General features: G+C 43.4%; 2 protein-coding genes across 2 annotated transcripts; both read left to right on the top strand.

Annotated features, from left to right (window-relative positions):
• Nucleotides 1-4,265: 4,265 nt before the first annotated feature.
• Nucleotides 4,266-10,102, top strand: LOC104422979 (linoleate 13S-lipoxygenase 3-1, chloroplastic). Its single transcript, XM_010035427.3, has 8 exons — nt 4,266-5,137; nt 5,578-5,858; nt 6,295-6,532; nt 6,943-7,266; nt 7,664-7,857; nt 7,990-8,291; nt 8,390-8,656; nt 9,060-10,102. Exons 1-8 carry the CDS (start codon nt 4,765-4,767, stop codon nt 9,814-9,816), a joined length of 2,736 nt encoding a protein of 911 aa, XP_010033729.2. The 5' UTR covers nt 4,266-4,764; the 3' UTR covers nt 9,817-10,102.
• A 6,798-nt stretch (nt 10,103-16,900) lies between these two features.
• LOC104422980 (trimethyltridecatetraene synthase) lies at nt 16,901-19,330 on the top strand. The gene is made up of 2 exons (XM_010035428.3): nt 16,901-17,878; nt 18,514-19,330. The coding sequence occupies exons 1-2, from the start codon at nt 16,979-16,981 to the stop codon at nt 19,141-19,143; spliced, it is 1,530 nt and encodes a 509-aa protein (XP_010033730.3). The 5' UTR covers nt 16,901-16,978; the 3' UTR covers nt 19,144-19,330.
• Nucleotides 19,331-20,098: the final 768 nt, after the last annotated feature.

Consider the following 20,098-nt stretch of genomic DNA (forward strand, 5'->3'; position numbering starts at 1 on the left):
GCTCGACAAAGGTTGTATGCAACTCGTTCTTACATTTATTTTTATTGCTAAACACGTTACGTCGACTATAAATTTGACCGAAAGTTGTACAGTCATCCACTAAACTTCCCTCACGCAATTAGCACTCTAGTAACTTACATCATTGAGTTCTTGTTAAGCTAGACTTGACGTCGATTATGCGGAAATGTCATAAGAAAATCAGCGGCTTCCATTTGACGATGCCGCAATGTTATCCTCTTATCTTTAACGGCGTCTTTTCAAGAAAAAGACGGAATCACTTTAGTTTTGTTATTTTTTTAATATCACGGATTACAAAGTGTGGTTATTACTTATTAAAATATTATAATGCGTAATCCCCATCAATTAGTGTATTTTTTTTTTTTTTAAATATTCACGTGGATTGTGATCATTAAAAATGGAATATTCTTCTGTCCACTCCTACGTGAAGAGCACAACTACGCCATCATCTTTCGAACTCAAAAGGAAAATATTTTCATATTTATTTCCCGCGAACCGCTCTTGAAAGAGCATGCACCCCTTTTTTTTTCTTTATAGTGTCATTAGGGTTTTAATTACTCGAGATTAGCGATTAAGGGTGCGTTTGTTTGCGTTTCGTTTAAAAATTGTTCCGGAACGAAATAGAAAAAAGTGTTTGTTCTAACAATTTTTGAACAAAAACGCGTTTGGTAAATTTGTTCGGAATAAAAATAAACAAAACACGTTTGGTAAATTTGTATAATTTTTTTATTTCTTTTATTTTTTAATATTTTTATTCTACTTATTCTATTTTTTCCTTTTTTTTTTTTTTTTTTTTTTTTTTTCTTCTTTTGGCCGGCGGCCTCGCCGGCCACCGCTAGCGACGCCGCCGAGCCACCGCTAGGTCGGCGTCGCCTAGCGGTGGCCCTGGCGAGGCCGAGCTCGCCCGACCAAGGCGAGGCCGACCCTCGCCGTGGTCAAGGCGAGGCCGCCGACTCTCGTCGGTGGTCGGTCGCCCACCATGGCGCCGAGGCCGGCCGGCTAAAGAAAAAGAAAGAAAATAAGAAGAAAAAAAAAGAAGAAATACAAAAGTGTTTCTAAGATTTGTTTGAAATAAGAAACACAAAATTTGTGTTTTTATTTCATTTTTTTTTGTTCCTGAACAAAGAGAAAGAAAAAAAAGAAACGCATCCAAACGCGTTTACATTCCTTTTTGTTCCTTAAAACAAAAACAGAAAAAGTGTTTAAAAACAAAAAAAAAGAAACATAAACAAACAGACCCTAATTTCACGCGACGAGGGAGCCATCAGGAAAGGCCACGTGTACAGCTCTTTTTCCACCTTGGCTGCCAAATCGGCGGCATGGGGGATGCGGAGTCAACTCGACGACCGAAAAAAAACAAAGACCGCTTCTTTTGTCTTTTTTTGGCTTCCTTTTCTCTCTTTAAATTCCGGCACGCCTTTCATTTGCAGAACGAGTAAAATATTTGACATATTTATTGGCGTGCCCCCCCAACTTTGTTGGTATTGGCATCTCAGTTCCTTTGATGAATATACTCGTGAATATCGGGTTCGTCCTTTCTCGATTAATCAATGACCATAGTAATTGACTAATCTCAAGGGAAATTAGATTCCATCTCGGGCGTCGAAGTGAGAAATAGTTTTTAGCCAATAAGGGTTTGTTTTTATCAAAAGCAGCTGTCTCGTGCATAACGTGCATTGCATTGGCGCAAATTTCACGTTTTGATGCTACATAGAACTTGATTTAGATACAAAGAACCAAGAATACATGTTTTGATTAGAATAGATAGAGTGGGGTAGCTCGTGAAAAGCCCTCTGGTGGGTAGAATTTCAATCTCGAGATGTCGGGTGTACGTTCCTAAAAAATCTTCATTTCGAATTGCGTGGTTTATCTTGGCGTTTGATTTTGATTAACCACGTGGATGTACATATTTTTCTGCTTCACGGTTGTCTCGTATGTAGGTCCTGTGTACTTGCATTGTTGGGTAGGTAATATCTCAACATCGGGGTGTTTGGCATGTAAAGTCCAAAAATTATTGGGAGTGGAATACAATGTGAATCGATGTTGAGAGTCGACCCTAACGTATGAATACGTGGATTCATAGTCATCTGGTAATTTTGACTTTCATAGGAGTCACTTTTATTTGTAAATTTTCGTTTTGAATTCTTAAAGTTTAACTCAGTTTTTTATTTTAATTTATTAAACCAGTAATGGCAGTCATGTGGCAGACATGAGGATAGAAATGATCCTTTGATTATGGTGTAGATTTCTCATTTCCCACATGCAACTTAGCTAGATAATTTTTTTTTTCAAATTGATCTATTTTATTTATTTATTTTTTTGGTTGAAAAGAATTCTAAGTTTGCTGATCACTTAAGAGACGATATAAAAATGACTAGAAAGACTATTTCTCCCTTGGTTTTACCAATGAAAAATAAAGGAATGAATTACAAAGTACCATTCTTTCATTTTACTTGACTACCACTATTTTAATTATGGTCAACGCCAAGTGGAAACGAGTGCCAACCCATTCTCATTACTTTAAAGGACGGGAAGTATTGGAATATTTGGATTTTCTTAGGAAGGTTGTTGTCGAATGTGAAAGAAATTTCGTAATTTGAAAAGAACAATTTGATTAAACATTAATGGGTTTATGAAACTAATGTAACTAGTATCATTGGGCGGTTTTATGACATTATTTAACAAAAAATTAGCTCGAAACGGTCAGAATGTTTACTTTATGTATAGATCTTTCATTTTTTATTTATGGCGCAATATAAAGAAAATAGTTTAACGAGATTATATATTTGCAATCAACCACACTAAGTACTTAAATCCGAAGACATGACCTACTTTTAAAAGCATAGATAAAAGAAAATCATAGTTCAAGTACTATAAGTTTGGTATGGTGCTTACTTGAATATTATAATTTTTCATTTTAAATTTTGATAACTCGGGTGCCATAACATTTTAAAAATATTCACTATATGTACTATGTCACATCGAATCTCCAGCACTTGGGTGAATGTTTTTAATTTATTTTTTTTTATACTTAAGTGATTAATTAAAAGTTTCAGCAGTCTTGTAAACGTTTTTTCAAAAGTCATGACATTTGAGCAATAAAAATAAAAATAATGACATTTAGGTTAGTGATATACGAAAGTTATGATACTTATCATGTCCTTATTTCAATTTTTTCTAAAAATTCATTAGGATATAATCAAATTGTGACAATTTATAATCACTATCATTGGCACCTCACATGTAGTTGCTGTTTTTTTTTTTTTTTTGGAGATAGGAGGAACCAGCTTATAGTCAATAGACATGCCCCGTAAACCCCCCGGTGACGCTAGCGCAGGACCCACCACTACGGCGTCACTCTTAATACACTTAGCGTCTCCTGCCAGCCCCCTTGTGTTACAAGAGCTTCGAACCTCTCCCCTCCTATGTAAAGAATCACTAAAACCTACTTAGCGGAGCCACCACGGCCGGTGGTAACATATAGTTACTGTTGCCACAATGAATTACCATTATTACTCCTGACCCATTTATAATTAATGGTGGTTATCAACACTGGTTCTTTTCTAACGGATCGCCACAAAATTACTTTTGATCCTCACCTCATCACCCCTAACACTATCGATCATTTTGACACTTTTGTCAACCATCGCATACCCCCGACATAATTTTTGCTTGCCTCCCCTACAACCTTTCGTACCGATGAATCACAACTTTAAAAAACTTTACCCAAAACGTTTCTTTCTACGTGAAAGATGATTGAAATGACTAATATGTTGAAAGGAAGGGCATCATAGATCTGGAGCCCTAGACTTTTCTAAACTTAGGCCGAAGCAGATCCAAAAAAATCTCGTACGATTTGACAGATGTAATTGTACGTGACAACGATATCAGTTAAAAAGATAAAATCAAGGAAAGAAATTAGTCGAAGAAACCTCCTCCTCAAAAGAGTAAGAGAACAAAAAGGGAAGAGGGGGCTGCTCGAAATTCAAAGGTCCAACGCCACAACTGTTCCCATTTCTCCCTATTAGCAAGAACGATGAAAGCAAATTTTGGGGCAACAGGGACTCGGTCGCCATTTCAAGGTGGGGGAAAGACAAGAAAACGTTTGGTCCACCATTAATCATAACATATTCAGAAAAAAAGAAAAAGGAAACCATGAGAAATCTGACTTTCGTTCTGGCTTCCTCTACCGCGTCGTCCTTTACTTGTTCTTTGACCTAAGCAGCCACGTCTCCGCCCCAAACCTGCCCCCCGCACGAGACCAGTCCTCGCCAATGGCGGAGCTCGCAAAGCATGTGGGGGTAGTTAGCAATAACCCCAGGGAAAAATCTCCAAAGGCTTTTTAAACAGGAGTGAGAGAAGTTGTCTTTTTGGAAAAGTAAAAAACAAGCGGCCTGGCTTCCCGAATAGCGGAATTTGAAAAACGTGTGTGGACGGTGAGAGAGAGAAATTTGTCCTGGAGAACGCCTCTTTGGCGAGGTGTTCATGTGTCTTGGAGCTTTTTATATATGCCAGATCCTATGCACTCCCACTCATCATTTGCTCCTTTTTTTTTCTGTACCGTAGACCCATTATGTGCTCTGTCTGAAACTCTCTATTTCCCTCATTAGTTTTCCTCACCCTCGCCCTCTGCAACAGAAGAGCCTCTGCACTCACTCAGAGGGGGTGGGGGAGAGAGAGAGAGGTTTTGCAGAGAAGTAGTGCCAAGAAGGAGAGAGAGAGGGAGAAAAAGGAGAGGGTGGAGAGATGGCACTGACTAAAGAGATCATGGGTTGCTCGGTACTTGAAAGATCTTCATTTGTTTCCACCTCAAAGGTGATTTTGAGTCGCACCCGTCAAGCAAAACCGAAACTTGGGTTCAACCCAGCTTTGATCCAGCAGAGAAGAGTGAGCCTGAGGAAGGGCTTGGGAGGTCCTGCTGCCGTGGCGGCCATAAGTGAGGATTTGGTGAAAGCTGTGCCCGAGAATGTTGTCAAGTTCAAGGTGAGAGCCGTACTGACCGTGAGGCAGAAGAACAAGGAGGACTTGAAGGAGACCATTGCCAAGCACTTGGATGCTTTCACCGATAGGATTGGCCGGAACGTTGTCTTGCAGCTTGTCAGCACTGAATTAGATCCAAGTAAGTTTTTTTCTTCCCCAACAAAAGAAGAAGAGAAAAGTCTTTCTGTACGTTGTGAATATATCTAATTCGAGACCATCTTTTGGAGTCTCAAGATTATTGGGGTTTTCTTCTTCTGGGTTCCTAATCTTCTGATCAACCACCCCCTTCAAAGCTTCTGATGGGAACTGTGCAAGTTTTCCCAGACAAAAGGATTAAAATTTAACGTGGGTTACATATCTCGTTTCGTTTGCATAAATTTTCAGAGATCATAAGTAACAAAAGGCTCGGCTCCTATCACCATTACTCACTCAAGATTGGATTTGCTTTTGTTATTGACTTTTTTTTGCTGCAAATTGAAATCCCGCATGTCACTTGAATTGACTAGTTCTTGATGTTATGAGACCGCAGTAAAGTTTGCTAATTTTTCTGTAAACCTTGGTCCCCATGAATGACTTCAGAAACCAAGGCTCCCAAAAAAAGCAGTGAAGCAGTGCTGAGGGACTGGTCAAAGAATACACAGGTGAAAGCTGAGAAGGTTCATTACACAGCCGAATTCACAGTGGACTCGAACTTTGGCATTCCCGGGGCCATCACAGTGACAAATAAGCACCAGAACGAATTCTTCTTGGAGAGCATGACAATTGAAGGGTTTGCCTGTGGTCCAGTCCATTTCCCCTGCAACTCATGGGTGCAATCTAAGAAAGATCATCCTGGCAAGAGGATATTCTTTTCCAATAAGGTGCTTGTCATTAATGATAGTGCTTCCCATTTTGGGTTTTTAATGCATTTTTTAGATTGCTAATCTCGGTATCATTGCTTATTCTTCTCAGGGAGCAACTTGAACCGTTAGATAGTATTTGTTTATTCACATTGACTCTCACTTGATATTACTTCCTAGGTAGCCCAAAACGGGACAGCACAGTGCATTTGTAGATCTGTTGGCATAGGCAAACCAATAATGATAGTTGTGCACTATTACACAGATATAAAAATGCTGAATGGTTTTTTTTGGGGAGTTGAATAGGACACTCGTCATGTCACAGATTATTCGTCTATGCTGAGATGGCCATGACCACTTTTATTTACATTTATGGCAACTTTCAAGATGTTATTGAAACTTATCCCCTATTTTCGGTAACTAAATAAATTTCGTGGTTTGTGGTTTTCTTGGGCAGCCTTATATGCCATCTGAGACGCCCCCTGGGCTAAAAGCGATGAGAGAAGAAGAGTTGAAATACTTGAGGGGTGACGGGAAGGGAGAAAGAAAATTATCTGACAGGATATATGACTTCGATCTGTATAATGACTTGGGTAATCCCGACAAAGGAATTGATTTTGCTCGGCCGACCCTTGGAGGCTCAAAAATCCCTTTTCCAAGACGCTGCCGTACTGGCCGTGCTCCTACTTACACAGGTCAGTTAGTTTGCCAACTCCAGTTTTCTTGAATACAATATGCCAATGACTACATGAGGCAATGGCAGTCAGCCTGACGGCAATTAGACATATAAGTAGACTATGCAATTACAGATACCTTGTTTTTATGAGTTGATAATTGAATAAAATATAGTTCCTGCATGTACTACCATAGTGTGGATTCATACTTGACAATGCCATGTAATCTCATTGATCTTGTGCATCACAGTCAAAACACTATTGTTTCTTTTTCTAGTCCCTTGTCTTATGTCTCTTTCTGTCATTCATTTGTCAGCAATGCAGCTATTTGATGCACAGGCTTATATGTACTTAGTTGCTTGGTGCAACAACTTCAGTTCTTGGTAAAACATCATTGTACCTGAAGCAATCTTTCTTTTGAATATTGTCAGATATTAATGCTGAGAGCAGGGTTGAGAAGCCGTTGCCCATGTATGTGCCGAGAGATGAGCGGTTTGAGGAATCAAAACGAAACACATTTTCTGCTGGGAGGCTCAAAGCTGTGCTTCATAACTTAATACCATCCTTGAAGGCCAGCCTCTCGGCAAATAACCATGACTTCAATGGTTTTTCTGACATTGACAGCCTCTACAAAGAAGGTCTATTTCTGAAGGTTGGTTTGCAAGATGAACTCTTGAAGAAACTTCCGTTGCCGAAGGTGGTCCAAGAATCCAGTCAAGGCTTTCTTAAATACGACACTCCAAAGATATTGTCAAGTGAGTATCATCTAGATATGGAAGTTCTTTTCTTCTTTGGTTCCCTTTGATGAAAAATGAAAAAGCATAAAGCACTTTTAATGTCTACCTGGACATCACATACTAGAGATACAAAGGCAGAAGAAAAGAGATCTTCCAATTTGTTCTATACAAAGAAGAAAGGATCTAAATCTATTTGGATGATGGGGAGTGCAATATGTCTCATAGCTTTGTTTTATAAGTGACGATTATTATTTCTGATCCGATGTTTTCATTGTGCACATTTCTATAATGGGGCCGTCCTTGTAAATGATGAAGCATGTTTTGGTTAGAGATTGGGGATCTTACAGGTGGACATAATGTCATTGCTGAGCTACCTAGATTAATTTGCTGACTTCACCTTTGACTGAATATTCAGAGGACAGATTTGCGTGGCTCCGAGATGATGAATTCGCTCGTCAAGCGATAGCAGGGGTAAACCCTGGGAACATCGAGAAGCTCACAGTTTTTCCTCCAAAAAGCAACCTTGACCCTGAAGTCTATGGTCCTCTAGAGTCTGCTCTCAAAGAAGAACACATTTTGGGCCATCTTAATGGCATGTCTGTTCAACAGGTAACAACCAAGACATTAACTTGAGTTACATTACCCTAAGTTATATGTACTTTTACAGTTGAAGGATATGGTATTCATCCCTTGTCAATAAGCTAATAGGTCTTTTCTTATTTTGCCAATTATTCTTCGCAGGCCATAGATGAAAATAAACTGTTCATCGTGGACTATCATGATGCATACCTTCCATTTCTGGACCGTATCAATGCCCTTGATGGCCGCAAAACATATGCGACTCGCACCATCTATTTCTTGACCCCTCGTGGAACACTTAAACCGATTGCCATAGAGCTTAGTTTGCCACCTCAAGGGCCTAGTTCTCGGTCAAAGCGGGTGGTAACACCACCAGTTGATGCCACTTCTAATTGGATGTGGCAGCTTGCTAAAGCCCATGTCAACTCCAACGATGCTGGGGTTCACCAACTAGTGAATCATTGGTGAGCAAACTGCTACATCTTATGACACTTATTACAGGTCAGCTTAGGACTCAGAATTCACATCATAATACATCGTCTCATGGACTTAATTTCTGCAGGTTACGCACCCACGCATGCATGGAACCATTCATACTGGCTGCGCACAGGCAAATGAGTGCGATGCACCCAATATTCAAGCTGTTGGATCCGCACATGCGATATACGCTGGAGATCAATGCCTTGGCACGTCAGAGCCTGATCAGTGCGGATGGTGTCATTGAGTCTTGCTTCACTCCTGGCCGCTACTGCATGGAAATGAGTGCAGCTGCATATAAAAGCTTCTGGCGCTTTGACAAGGAGGACCTCCCTTCTGATCTGATTCGAAGGTACCTTCACATAACCACATGAAATGAATGCATAATGTCTCAAACATCCCATTGAACACAGTTAATGGGTTCCTGAAATCTCGCTGAATAAATGTCGGTATCAATAGAGATCGAGTTGGATTCATTCAAGCAGACAGTTTCAAAAAAAAATTTGATGCATATATTTATATATATGTATGTGTATATATGACTTTCGCAAAAACATACACGGCATAATTGCACATTAAAAGCAAAATTTTCCGTTTTCTGGTCCTATATAAAATGTAGCAGCAGTATATTGCAAAAACATTTTCAGTTTCAATTCAGTCAAGTTGCTTCTGTTTGCTTAGCCTGTCTATGGTTTCAATACTCTCCTTTATGCGGATCATGCTAACTCTACTCAATGTTTTACCTTTTACTACAGGGGAGTGGCTGTGCCTGATTCCACACAACCACATGGCTTGAGACTCCTGATTGAAGACTACCCATATGCATCAGATGGGCTTCTGATCTGGTCTGCGCTCGAGAACTGGGTGCGCACATATGTAAACTACTACTACCCTACTCCCGCCGTAGTTTGTAATGACCAGGAGCTCCAAGCTTGGTATGCTGAGTCCGTCAATGTGGGCCACGCTGATGTCCGCCATGCAGACTGGTGGCCCAAACTGGCGAGCCCGGAAGATCTTACCTCAATCCTCACCAAAATCATCTGGCTTTCCTCGGCCCAGCATGCATCCCTCAATTTCGGGCAGTATCCCTATGGTGGATTTGTGCCAAACCGCCCACCCCTGATGAGGAGGTTGATTCCCTTCGAAGGTGACCCCGAATATACAAATTTTGTAGCTGACCCGCAAAAGTATTACCTCTCTGCATTGCCTAGTCTGCTCCAAGCGACAAAATTTATGGCTGTGGTGGACACACTGTCGACTCACTCGCCCGATGAGGAGTACCTTGGAGAGCGACAACAACCGTCTGTTTGGACAGGTGATGCCGAGATTGTTGAGGCATTCTATGAGTTCTCAGCAGAGATCAGGCAGGTAGAGAAGGAGATCGATAGAAGAAATAATGATCCTAGCCTTAGGAATCGGTGCGGGGCGGGCGTGTTACCCTACGAGCTGCTCGCACCCAGCTCAGGACCGGGTGTAACATGTAGAGGCGTGCCGAACAGTATATCCATATGATGGACGTGATGCTGATAACTCGGTCTCAATAAGATATGCCTCAAAAAACTGTTGAGGTACATAAGTGTAGATTTTAAGTAGAGCATAACGATATCGCCATGTTTGTATGTAGATGCTAATCTAAGTGCATTTTCATGCTTGTCGAACTTTAGAATTGTATATGCAATAGGGTTCATGAGCATTAGAGTTGTATTATATAATATAGTACTTATTATGTTACAAAAATTCGGAGTTGAGACTCGTTGCATTGTCCTATCACCACAAAAGTTAAGAGGTTGGCACTTCATCTGCAGTACATAGATGTATGCTTGCCTTAGTTCTTTTTCCAGAATGTTAGCTGATGAAGACAGTTGATAGAGATGTCTGGAACAGAATGAGAAGCCTGTTACATTTCCTTATTACTGAGGTTTCTCATAAGAGGCGCAATGTAATTTTTTAGGAGCAGAGATATGCCCACGATAATGCATACCCGTATCATGTATAGAGACCGAGTTACGCGAGGCGGACCCATTAGTGTTAATCACACTTTGAGTCGAGAACTCAGCCTAATACATACCGAGTATTTTCTGGCCAAATCTACGCATGACTATTAACTGAATTCAGCATCGCCTAAATTTTGCTTTTATTCATTCTTGTTATCAGAAGCTGCTTCTGCGCCCAATTTCTTGTGCTTTTCGATGGTCTCTGTTTTGGACTCTCGGTATCTCATCGGAACCTATGAAAGGAGGCCGGCGATCCCTCCAGTGAGGGCGGGCCGTGATGGCAGGCAGGCGATATTTTCCTTTGCGAAACACGTGCATGATGCAAATTGTGATGCACGATCAAAGCGCCATTCTTCACGTTCATTGCTGTTTTTGACTAGGTGAACGGACTCCCATCATTCTGCCTGCTCTCCTCATCCGAAGTGGGGGGGGATGTTGCTGTCTCTCTTTTCGCGCATTTATTTCCTGTAGACGCCAATGGCATTGGGTTCGCCGTCGATGTCGGATGGTGGGGCTCAGTCACCTCAGAGATGGTTGGAGGAGCCTTTTTCTGCAGAAGAAACGACGACGGAAACTGGAATGAGTGAGGAGCAGCCCTGCCTATGGATCGTGGAAGCTAAGGCTGATAGGAATGGTTGTCCGAAAGATTCGTTAACAGTCTTCATCATGGTGATTGGTCCGGTTTTTAGTTCTAGGCATTGAACTGGCTATTCAGTCACCCGAACCAGATGAGTACACAGCCTTGCCTCTCTCTCCCACTTTCACTTTCACTCTTGGTGGGCCTCCAATCTGGTTGATCCCTTTTTCACTCTTGCTCCAGATCGCCTCTGGCCTTATCACACCAACTGTCATTTCTGTTCTCGATTGCCTTCGGACTCCAACCTCGTTGCTCGCTCTCAAGTCTCATGTCTCTTCTAAAGTGGGGACATTTGGACCAATTCCATAGATGTGCCTAAGAACAAGTTTTCAGGTGGATCCAGGGAACCAATGGACAGTTCACAGTTCCAATTTTTCTGAACTGGTTCTTAATGGGTGGTTCTTGGCTTCTAGTTTCAGGATGGGAACTGTCTATACCAAAACCGATCACCTCTAGCTAATAGCAACTCTGCATGGAGAAAGGTCCTTGAGAAAGTTTTTTGAAGTCTTCAAACGGTGCGATAAATTTGTTTCGATAAATAGTTATAATCTACATTGTCTCCTTCAAAGATCAATGCATTTTTAGGGCATGTTTGCTTCGGGGAAAACTTTATGGCAAATTAAAATACTTTTAGGAATATCATTTTTTTTAGGAAAATATTTTTTTCAATATAGGGTAGGAAATTTATTTTCCTAACTTTATTTATGCATTTTTTTTTAAATGTAAATTGTTTTTTTTTTACTGATAATTTCCAGCAAATCAAACGTATGAAGGATCTAGAAAACTAATTGGCTAATTTTTTTTTTCATTCAAACGAGCACACCCTTAAATTACACTTTTACATATCTGATTGCACCTTTTCCGTAAATGAAAGTTGATAGGTTGAATTTCTGTTAACCCAATATAGAAGACAGTAGCATTGGCGATTAGCTATTTCGTGTCTCTCTAAGTGAGAGAGAGAGAGAGAGAGAGAGAGAGAAGTAGCCATTGAGTTCACAGTTATTTACTTGTAGAAAAGTTTAGTCGAATCAGGTCGTGTCAAAAGAAATCGCCCCTTCCCTAATGATGTGCTTTATCATCCCCCTATCGATTCAGCAATCCATCGTCCCAAGTTTGGTACTAATCATGAAGTGGGCTGACTTCTGCACATCCCCATTATCTGATGACTGTGTGAGGCACATGGTGTCCATGCGATCATGAGAGTCTTGAAAGTCCAAACTCACTCCTATACATTTCTCAATAATAATAGTTTTTCTCTCTGTCTATAACTTAAGTGAGGGAAAAGGAAGACTTATGTCAAGGAGGCATCACAACGTTATATGCATGTGGATCTATTAAGTAATAGCTATATCACAACCTCATATCGACCACATTTTAAGGAGGAACTAGCGACTTACTTATGGGGAAAAAAGGGGAATTTTTTGTTGTAGGAAAGCATGATTTTTTGAAAGAATTAAAGAGATTAATATGTCTTGTGCATTAACGTTGGATACTTTTAGAATCACATGAGGTCTAATTTGTACTGTGCTTTCTTGGGCTTATTAAGGTTGAGAAAAAACGAAATGATGCCCAGGCCCGAACAGGCCCGGCCCTTGGAGGTCTCAGTGGCCCGGGCCCGCTCATTTATGAGATTTTGTGACTATCGCGCTTTGGGCTTGGGTCGGTCGGAATTGAGTTTTGATTGGAAAACACGCTTGATCTTTTTGTCCTCCGCTTTGCAACTACGCCCCCACGGAATCTCTAATTTACTCGGACGAGCCTACCTTTCCGGAAATTTTATTCGTTTTTCTCCCCCAGTTTGTGAATGTCGTTCGATTTAGCACAAGACGGTCCAACTTATCTTTTTTTGTCAGTCTATTATTGGCAGCACTTTCGTTGCGTGCTATGCAAAGAGATCATAAGGGGGAGATCGTCATCTTGATGACGTCTATTGCTTTAGTTGGAGCATGAAAAGCAACCACTATAATATTTTCTTTTATAATAATGGAAAATGAAAGAGCGTGGGTCGTGCTTTGAATTATGCCTAGAAAGCTCCTTTCCCTTCTTCCTTTCTCATCACCATTGATTGATCGCAAGAAGACATGAAATTTAGTGGTTGATTATCAAGTAGGGTTCCAACTTGTTTTTTGCTCCTCACTAGGAGAACAGGCATGGCTTCCCCAGTCGATCCCATCTTGGCTTCTTTTTCGAGAAAGAGATTGATTTGCCTAAAAAGAGGATGAAAATATCTCGGAGAATCCCTGCCATACCGCCCGATTTTATATCGCCATCGATGACAGAGCTCTTTTGCAGGTGGAGCAGTGCATCTCTGTCTTGAAACCCGACCCTAAAAGCAGGAGTTCCTATGCTTGACGTCATGGTGGAGTACTTGGAGTCGGATCTGATCAGGTCCGATCCCACCCCAGCGGTCAAGCTCTTCTTGACTTAGCTCGCCAGCGTTCGGAGCTGGAACGTCTTTTTAAGAGGAGGCTAAGGCATGCCCAAATTTTGATTTTTTGTTCCCGGAATCAGTTTGGGTCTAGAATCGTATTTGGTAAAATTTTTGTTCCCGAGAACAGATTGAGAATAGAATCAAGAACAAAAAAAAAAGTTGATTCTTGTTCTAGGAACGAATTTGAGAATTAAAATCAAGAACTCTCATTCTTTCCTTCGGCCATTTCGCGATCGCCGTCTACCACCGCTCGCCACCATCCGCCGTCCGCTGTCCGCCGCCGTTGTACACCGCCGCCGCCGGCCGCCGGTCCGGCGAGCTCGCCGGAGGCAAGCCCAACCACTGGTGAGGCTCGGCCTCCCGGATCCGGCGAGGCCGAGCCTTGCCGATGGCCGGGCGGGCCTCGCCGGGCCGGGCAAGCCTCGCGACGCCCGGCCCGAGGCTTGCCCGGCCCCACCGGTGGCCGGGCGAGGCTCGCCCGGCCTCGCCGGGTGGCCCGCGGCAGCCTCGCCCGGCCACCTGCGAGGTCGGCTAGCCACCGGCGGGGCTAGGCGAGCCTCACCCAGCTGCTGGCGAGGCTCAGTCGACGAGGGCCGGCGACCGGCCACAAGAAAGAAGAAGATGAGAAAAAAGAAAAGAAAAAAGGAAAAAGGAAAAAAAATGAAAAAAGAAAAGAAAAAAAGTAAAAAATTATTTAAAAATTAAAATAAATTGATTTGGAAATGTAATTAATGAAGACGGTACCAAACGCAATTCTATTCCGAATCATAAATTTTGGACGATTACCAAACGGCTTAAAATGCTTAGAATCAGTTCCCGGGAACAGAATAAAAAAGAATTAGTTCTGATCAGAATCTACTCCTGAGCAGAATCGTTATCAAACGCGCCCTAAATCATTTCACCAACTCTATTTACTAAGCGAGTATAAATAGTGATTTAAATAATACGATGCGCGGAACCTCATTCCTCTCGGGTTTTGAATACACAGACACCCTACCTCCGTCTCTAGTCTAAAGTAACATGTTCTTTTAGCACATAATTGATACGCATAGTGCAGAAGCATGGCAGGTCGATTGGAGTTACTTGTTGAAGCTGAGATGTGGTACGTCCACATTTAGATGGGAATGAATGACGTTCTTTCGGCCCGATTGGCGGAGCCCTTCTCTGGCCATTCTTGATCGAGTGGTGGGGAATGGGTGTGATGCACGAAACGCTGGTGACCGTCATTTCTTACGTCATCTTTAAGACCCCTACCGTGCTTGTGGGGACGTCCGATAGTGATGTCGACATTGATTCATGACCTGATGCGAAATGAGATTCGAGCTTGTAATTTCTAATCTTGTAATTTCTGATATAATGACTTGGTTTGATGAGTTGGGGGATGATCATCGGAAGGAGCAAATTTTGACAAGCTCCTTGGATGATGAAATGGGCAGAGAATTGGTCAAATTGCACACCAAACAAGGGAAAAAAATCATATATTATATATGTGAAACTTGAATTATCTCATAAGATGAGTTTAATGACGTAGCATGTACTTGAGAGATAACTGTCTATACATTAATGAGGGATGAATGGATTCTTGAGAAGAGAGGAGTTATAGGATCCTTCGGAATTGCTCGGATCCTATGAGTAAATAGAAAGTTGGATTTATATTAAATGTCACATGAATTGGCCCTTCTATCTTTCTAAGAAAGGTTTGATTGTAATCCCAATTTGGACAGGAGAAGCATGCTATGCTAATGTGCCTTGATGATCCACATTGCAAGGTTAGGCATTGACAAGCATGTTGAACCACTCACATGGTCGAGAGCTCTACAACCTAGGCACGACACAATTATTATGAGCATGCTTTACCATTGAGCTAACAGCCTATCGTTTAGCCTCGGAATCCATCTGCTAAAGGAAAAGCTACAAGACTCAGTATATGACGAGCCAAAGCTGACGGTATCTAGACTGAGTCGACTCTCGGGAATGTCACATCTTACAAATCAAATCGTTCGGTACAAAATCATCAATCTTTTTTGGTTGCATTTTCCTAAACCCTAACCCGGACTCTGACGTCCCGACTCCATGTATGAATCGGCAGCTAATCCCGGGGTCATCATTTCCTCAATATTTAATCGGGGACTTAAAAAAGACAGATCACCCGCCACATGGTCTTGGAGCCGCCCACCAAAGATGTGATTCTCGTTGACGAAGAGGATGCTCCGGCGGTCAGCGAGAAACCACAGCCCCCCGGCCCGGCTGCTCTGACTCAGCTCAACCGGGAAGTCTCCGGGAAAAAATAATACCTCTTGGGGCCCATAAAAAGTTTCCGGGAAAATGAGAGGAAAGTTTCGGACGACCCGCCGATGCGAGAAAATGGAGCCAGTCAACGGGGTCAAGAGTCAAGTGGCGTGGCAAGTTTTTTGTTTTTATATTAGTTTTGGGCGTTTCTCACTCCCACTGAGAAGTTGCATATGAATTCAGGAAAAGGGGGCTGAAGTTTCTCGGCGATGGAGCTGATCAGGTGGCGGGCCGATTCTGATGAGAAAGTGGGAAGGGGGTTGTTTCCTGGAAAGTTAGAGAGACTTGAATGTTACAAATGGGTTTTGATTTGCAAGGTTGATCTTTGACTATAGTGACCAGAATCCATGTAGAAATTGCTGCCATTTAAAATGACGTACATGCACTCTCCCCTGAATGAGGTCGGTGTAGAAGTACAAGGATTTGCACTCTGCACTTGTGCTCTAGAAGTGGGAACTGATGTGAAGCGGTTTTGTGACTTAGAGTTTACGACATCTTCGCTTAATTTGAGGTTTCACATGTGACCTTATAAATCTTTTGAGACTCGTGATGATTTTCATGAAATATAAATGACTCAATGCATGGACACTGCAATTATGTTAATTAAGTTGGGTCTATGAAAATTGCGATCCATTTCATTTCATTTCAGTACTGTATTGCAGAGGTTTAATTTTTCAATTCATATTAGTTTTGACAAATGGTCTGATCTCCACTGCCTTAGTCAATTCAAGTTAGGCACACCGACTGCCTCTTTCCTCATCATCAGTACTATTGTTTTAGCCGCTTACGTAGTCGGAAATCACCATCGACTTTTCTTTTTATTGTTAGTTGCGTCTAAGAAGAAACGTTGCCGTCCAGGCGTTTACATGGATGACAGGAGAGTTTGCTCTTCTCAATTTAAGATTTCGAGATAGAAATCTTGCTGGGATTACTTTAGGAGTGAATGTATCAGGCTGACATGAAGGCGCGCTCGAAGATCATAGGAAAGGTGAGCTGGTCGAGATACGCGTGGCCTAACCTACTGTCTGTAAAACGGTACACATTGACAGACGTGGAAAGGAACGCCTGCTGCGTCGCGAGTCACGAGTAGCTAGCGACAAGCAAATAGTAGTCACCATGACTCACATTACTTTGCTAATTCCGCAAAGACTTTGAAGGGGGAGACTTCACCTACTGTAAAGGAAAAATGCTGGCGACTTAAAAATCATGCCCCCTCCCCGGACCTCTATAAATGCTCCCTCCCCCCTTCGACGAATCAACCCATCACCCCATCACTGCATCTGCCACTCCGATCACCACCCACCACCACCACCACCACCACCAATGGATTCCCCTTCTTGGACCGCCTATGCGGCTGCGTGGCTAGCGACCCTAGCCCTCCTCCTCCTCTCCCGCCGCCTCCGCCGCCGCCGCTACAACCTCCCCCCAGGGCCAAAACCTTGGCCCATCATCGGGAACCTCAACCTCATCGGCTCCCTCCCGCACCGATCCCTCCACGAGCTCACCAAGACCTATGGCCCGCTCATGCAGGTCCAGTTCGGATCCTTCCCCGTCGTCGTGGGTTCCTCGGTCGAGATGGCCAGGGCCTTCCTTAAGACCCACGACGTCACCTTCTCTGGCCGGCCCAAGACCGCCGCCGGCAAGTACACCACCTACAACTACTCCGACATCACGTGGTCGCCCTACGGCCCGTACTGGCGCCAGGCCCGGAAGTTGTGCATCATGGAGCTCTTCAGCGCGAAGCGCCTCGAGTCCTATGAGTACATTCGGACGGAAGAGCTAATGTCCCTCCTCGGGAGCCTGTACGTCTCCAGGGGCGCGCAACTCACGTTGAAGGACCACCTGACCGACCTGAGCCTCAACGTGATAAGCCGCATGGTCCTGGGGAAGAAGTACACCGAGGAGACCGAGAACTCCATCGTCAAGCCGGACGAGTTCAAGAAGATGCTCGACGAGCTGTTCCTGTTGAACGGCGCGCTGAACATCGGGGACTCCATCCCGTGGCTCGACTTCCTGGACCTCCAGGGCTACATCAAGAGGATGAAGGCTCTGAGCAAGAAGTTCGACCGGTTCTTAGAGCACGTCCTGGATGAGCACGATGAGAGGCGGCGCGGGGTCCCCAACTACGTCGCCAAGGACATGGTAGATGTGCTCTTGCAGTTCGCCGACGATCCGAATCTCGATGTCAAGCTCGAGAGGAAAGGAGTCAAAGGGTTCACTCAGGTATTATACATTTGCCCCGCACGACACCAATTCTTCTCATTAATTTGCAGACTTAATCCAGCATAAAACTAATTAAAGGCAAGTTGGGTTGAGGCCAGTACAATCCAGCTTAGCTTAGCTTAGCGACCGTCAGCACAAAGCTGGAAAGCGACAACCCGACCATACTTTGGTCGTTGTCCTTATAGTTTTCATTGTCTTTTTCCTCTGTTCAGGTCAGGAAAAATGTCCCGGTGTCGTTCTCGACCGTCCCGTCTTTTTATCTTACGTAATTGTTCGATATAATTTCGCTCCCTTGACCAATGGGCTCTATCGATCTGGCGATTTATGTAAACATCGGATTTAACTATGTAATGAGGGGAGAGGAAAAGTCTGCGTGTTTTCCGCAGAGAGAGGGAACTTCGTTGAATGACAAGTTGCATTTGCGATTGGATGGGGACTGAGATGTCAGATAGGATGGGAGTAGATCTTGGAGCTTAGCGGATATGAGATGTGCGGGTGATTTAACTGATCGTAAAAGTTGGGACAGCGACTTAATACTGTAGACCCAAGAGCTATTCCTCTTTTGTACGTATCAACGATAGACATAGTGCTTGCATGGCTAATGATTTTCCATGATATTTACGAACTGCCTGCAGGACCTGATCGCGGGTGGGACCGAGAGCTCGGCCGTGACGGTGGAGTGGGCGATCTCGGAGCTCCTGAAGAGGCCGGAGATCTTCAAGAAGGCCACCGAGGAGCTGGACAGGGTGATCGGGAGAGACAGGTGGGTGAGCGAGAAGGACATTGCGAACCTGCCCTACATCGACGCCATTGCCAAGGAGACCATGAGGCTCCACCCGGTGGCGCCGATGCTCGTGCCCCGGATGGCAAGGGAGGACTGCAATATCAACGGCTACGATATCCCCAAGGGCACCCGGATCCTCGTCCTTGTGTGGACCATTGGGAGGGACCCCAAGATCTGGGACGCCCCGGAAGAGTTCCGGCCGGAGAGGTTCCTCGAGCACGACTTCGATGTAAAGGGCCAGAGCTTCGAGCTCCTGCCGTTCGGGTCCGGGAGGAGGATGTGCCCGGGGTACAGCCTGGGGCTCAAGGTGATTCAGGCGAGCCTGGCCAATCTGTTGCATGGCTTCAACTGGAAGTTGCCGGAGGGGATGAGCAATGAGGACTTGGACATGGAGGAGATCTTCGGGCTCTCGACGCCGAAGAAGATCCCGCTCGTTGCCGTAGCCGAGCCGAGGTTGCCGGAACATATGTACTCCATATGAATTTGTGCGCCGGTGTTGTTTTTGTGTTCTCTAGTGTTGTTGTCGTTTGCCTTGTCCGTACCTTAACGAGGGAAAACTTAGTGATGTTAAGATCTCGCCTTGGATCATGCTGTAACTCCCAAGTAATTAAGCATCAAGAAAAGCTAATAAGATCTGCTCTTTGATGTTGCAATCATGTAGCTGTTAAGTTGAAATATCATGTAACATTTTATATCGCTTTCGCGATTAACAGCCCAGTGCATATAATTTACGGTATGTATCGTGCATCCAACAACTTGCATTATTTGAATGAAATGGGGCCGCACAAGTTGATTGGCTAAATGCGATTATAGAGGAAGATATTATACAAAAGTTTGAATGAGCTGGGTCCTCCTCTTACCTCACTAATTTTCCGATACTGGGGAAAACTTCATTTCAATAGGTTCACGATGCTCGACTAATTTATCAACTTCAAGACCAAAAAAGGGGAAAAAAAAAGAAAAAAAAGGAAAATTTTCAATATCTATTCACCCGTGAGTACCCATCACTCTTGATGTGCCGTAATCACGATCACAAATAGCTAAATAGTACCATTTAGTCATCATCGATGGGCCTTAATTAATTGAGTAATAAAGGGTGTCGTTATCGTAATTTAATCCATAATTACCCAACGATTAAACGTTATTTTTTTATATGTACGTCGAAAAAGGCTTTGAATTTGATTAGCGGGGACGAGATTTCGATTTTGGGCCGTTTAACTTGGGTGGATGTATTGAGCGTGTTTTTTTCTTCAGGGGCTTTTTAGTCAAAATAAGAGAGTTACAGGGGAACCGGAACCGCACGTGCGAGCGCGGCCCGCGTTCATTGACCGAAGGAAACTCTTTGACTTTGACCACGAAACGGAAAGGGAGACGAGGGACGGTGTTTGCTTGCTGGTTGGACCGCAAAGACCACGTGGCGCTTCCTGATTGGGCTG

The sequence above is a fragment of the Eucalyptus grandis genome, chromosome 10 (assembly GCF_016545825.1).
Source record: "Eucalyptus grandis isolate ANBG69807.140 chromosome 10, ASM1654582v1, whole genome shotgun sequence".
NCBI classification, from domain to species: Eukaryota; Viridiplantae; Streptophyta; class Magnoliopsida; order Myrtales; family Myrtaceae; genus Eucalyptus; species Eucalyptus grandis.

Excerpts from the sequence above, each read along its gene's own strand:
- LOC104422980 (XM_010035428.3), top strand. The coding sequence starts at position 16,979 with ATGGATTCCCCTTCTTGGACCGCCTATGCGGCTGCGTGGCTAGCGACC. Across the intron at positions 17,879-18,513 it reads GAGTCAAAGGGTTCACTCAG|GACCTGATCGCGGGTGGGAC; the intron begins GTATTATACATT and ends AACTGCCTGCAG.
- LOC104422979 (XM_010035427.3), top strand. The coding sequence starts at position 4,765 with ATGGCACTGACTAAAGAGATCATGGGTTGCTCGGTACTTGAAAGATCT. Across the intron at positions 5,859-6,294 it reads GGATATTCTTTTCCAATAAG|CCTTATATGCCATCTGAGAC; the intron begins GTGCTTGTCATT and ends TTTCTTGGGCAG. Across the intron at positions 8,657-9,059 it reads CCTTCTGATCTGATTCGAAG|GGGAGTGGCTGTGCCTGATT; the intron begins GTACCTTCACAT and ends CTTTTACTACAG.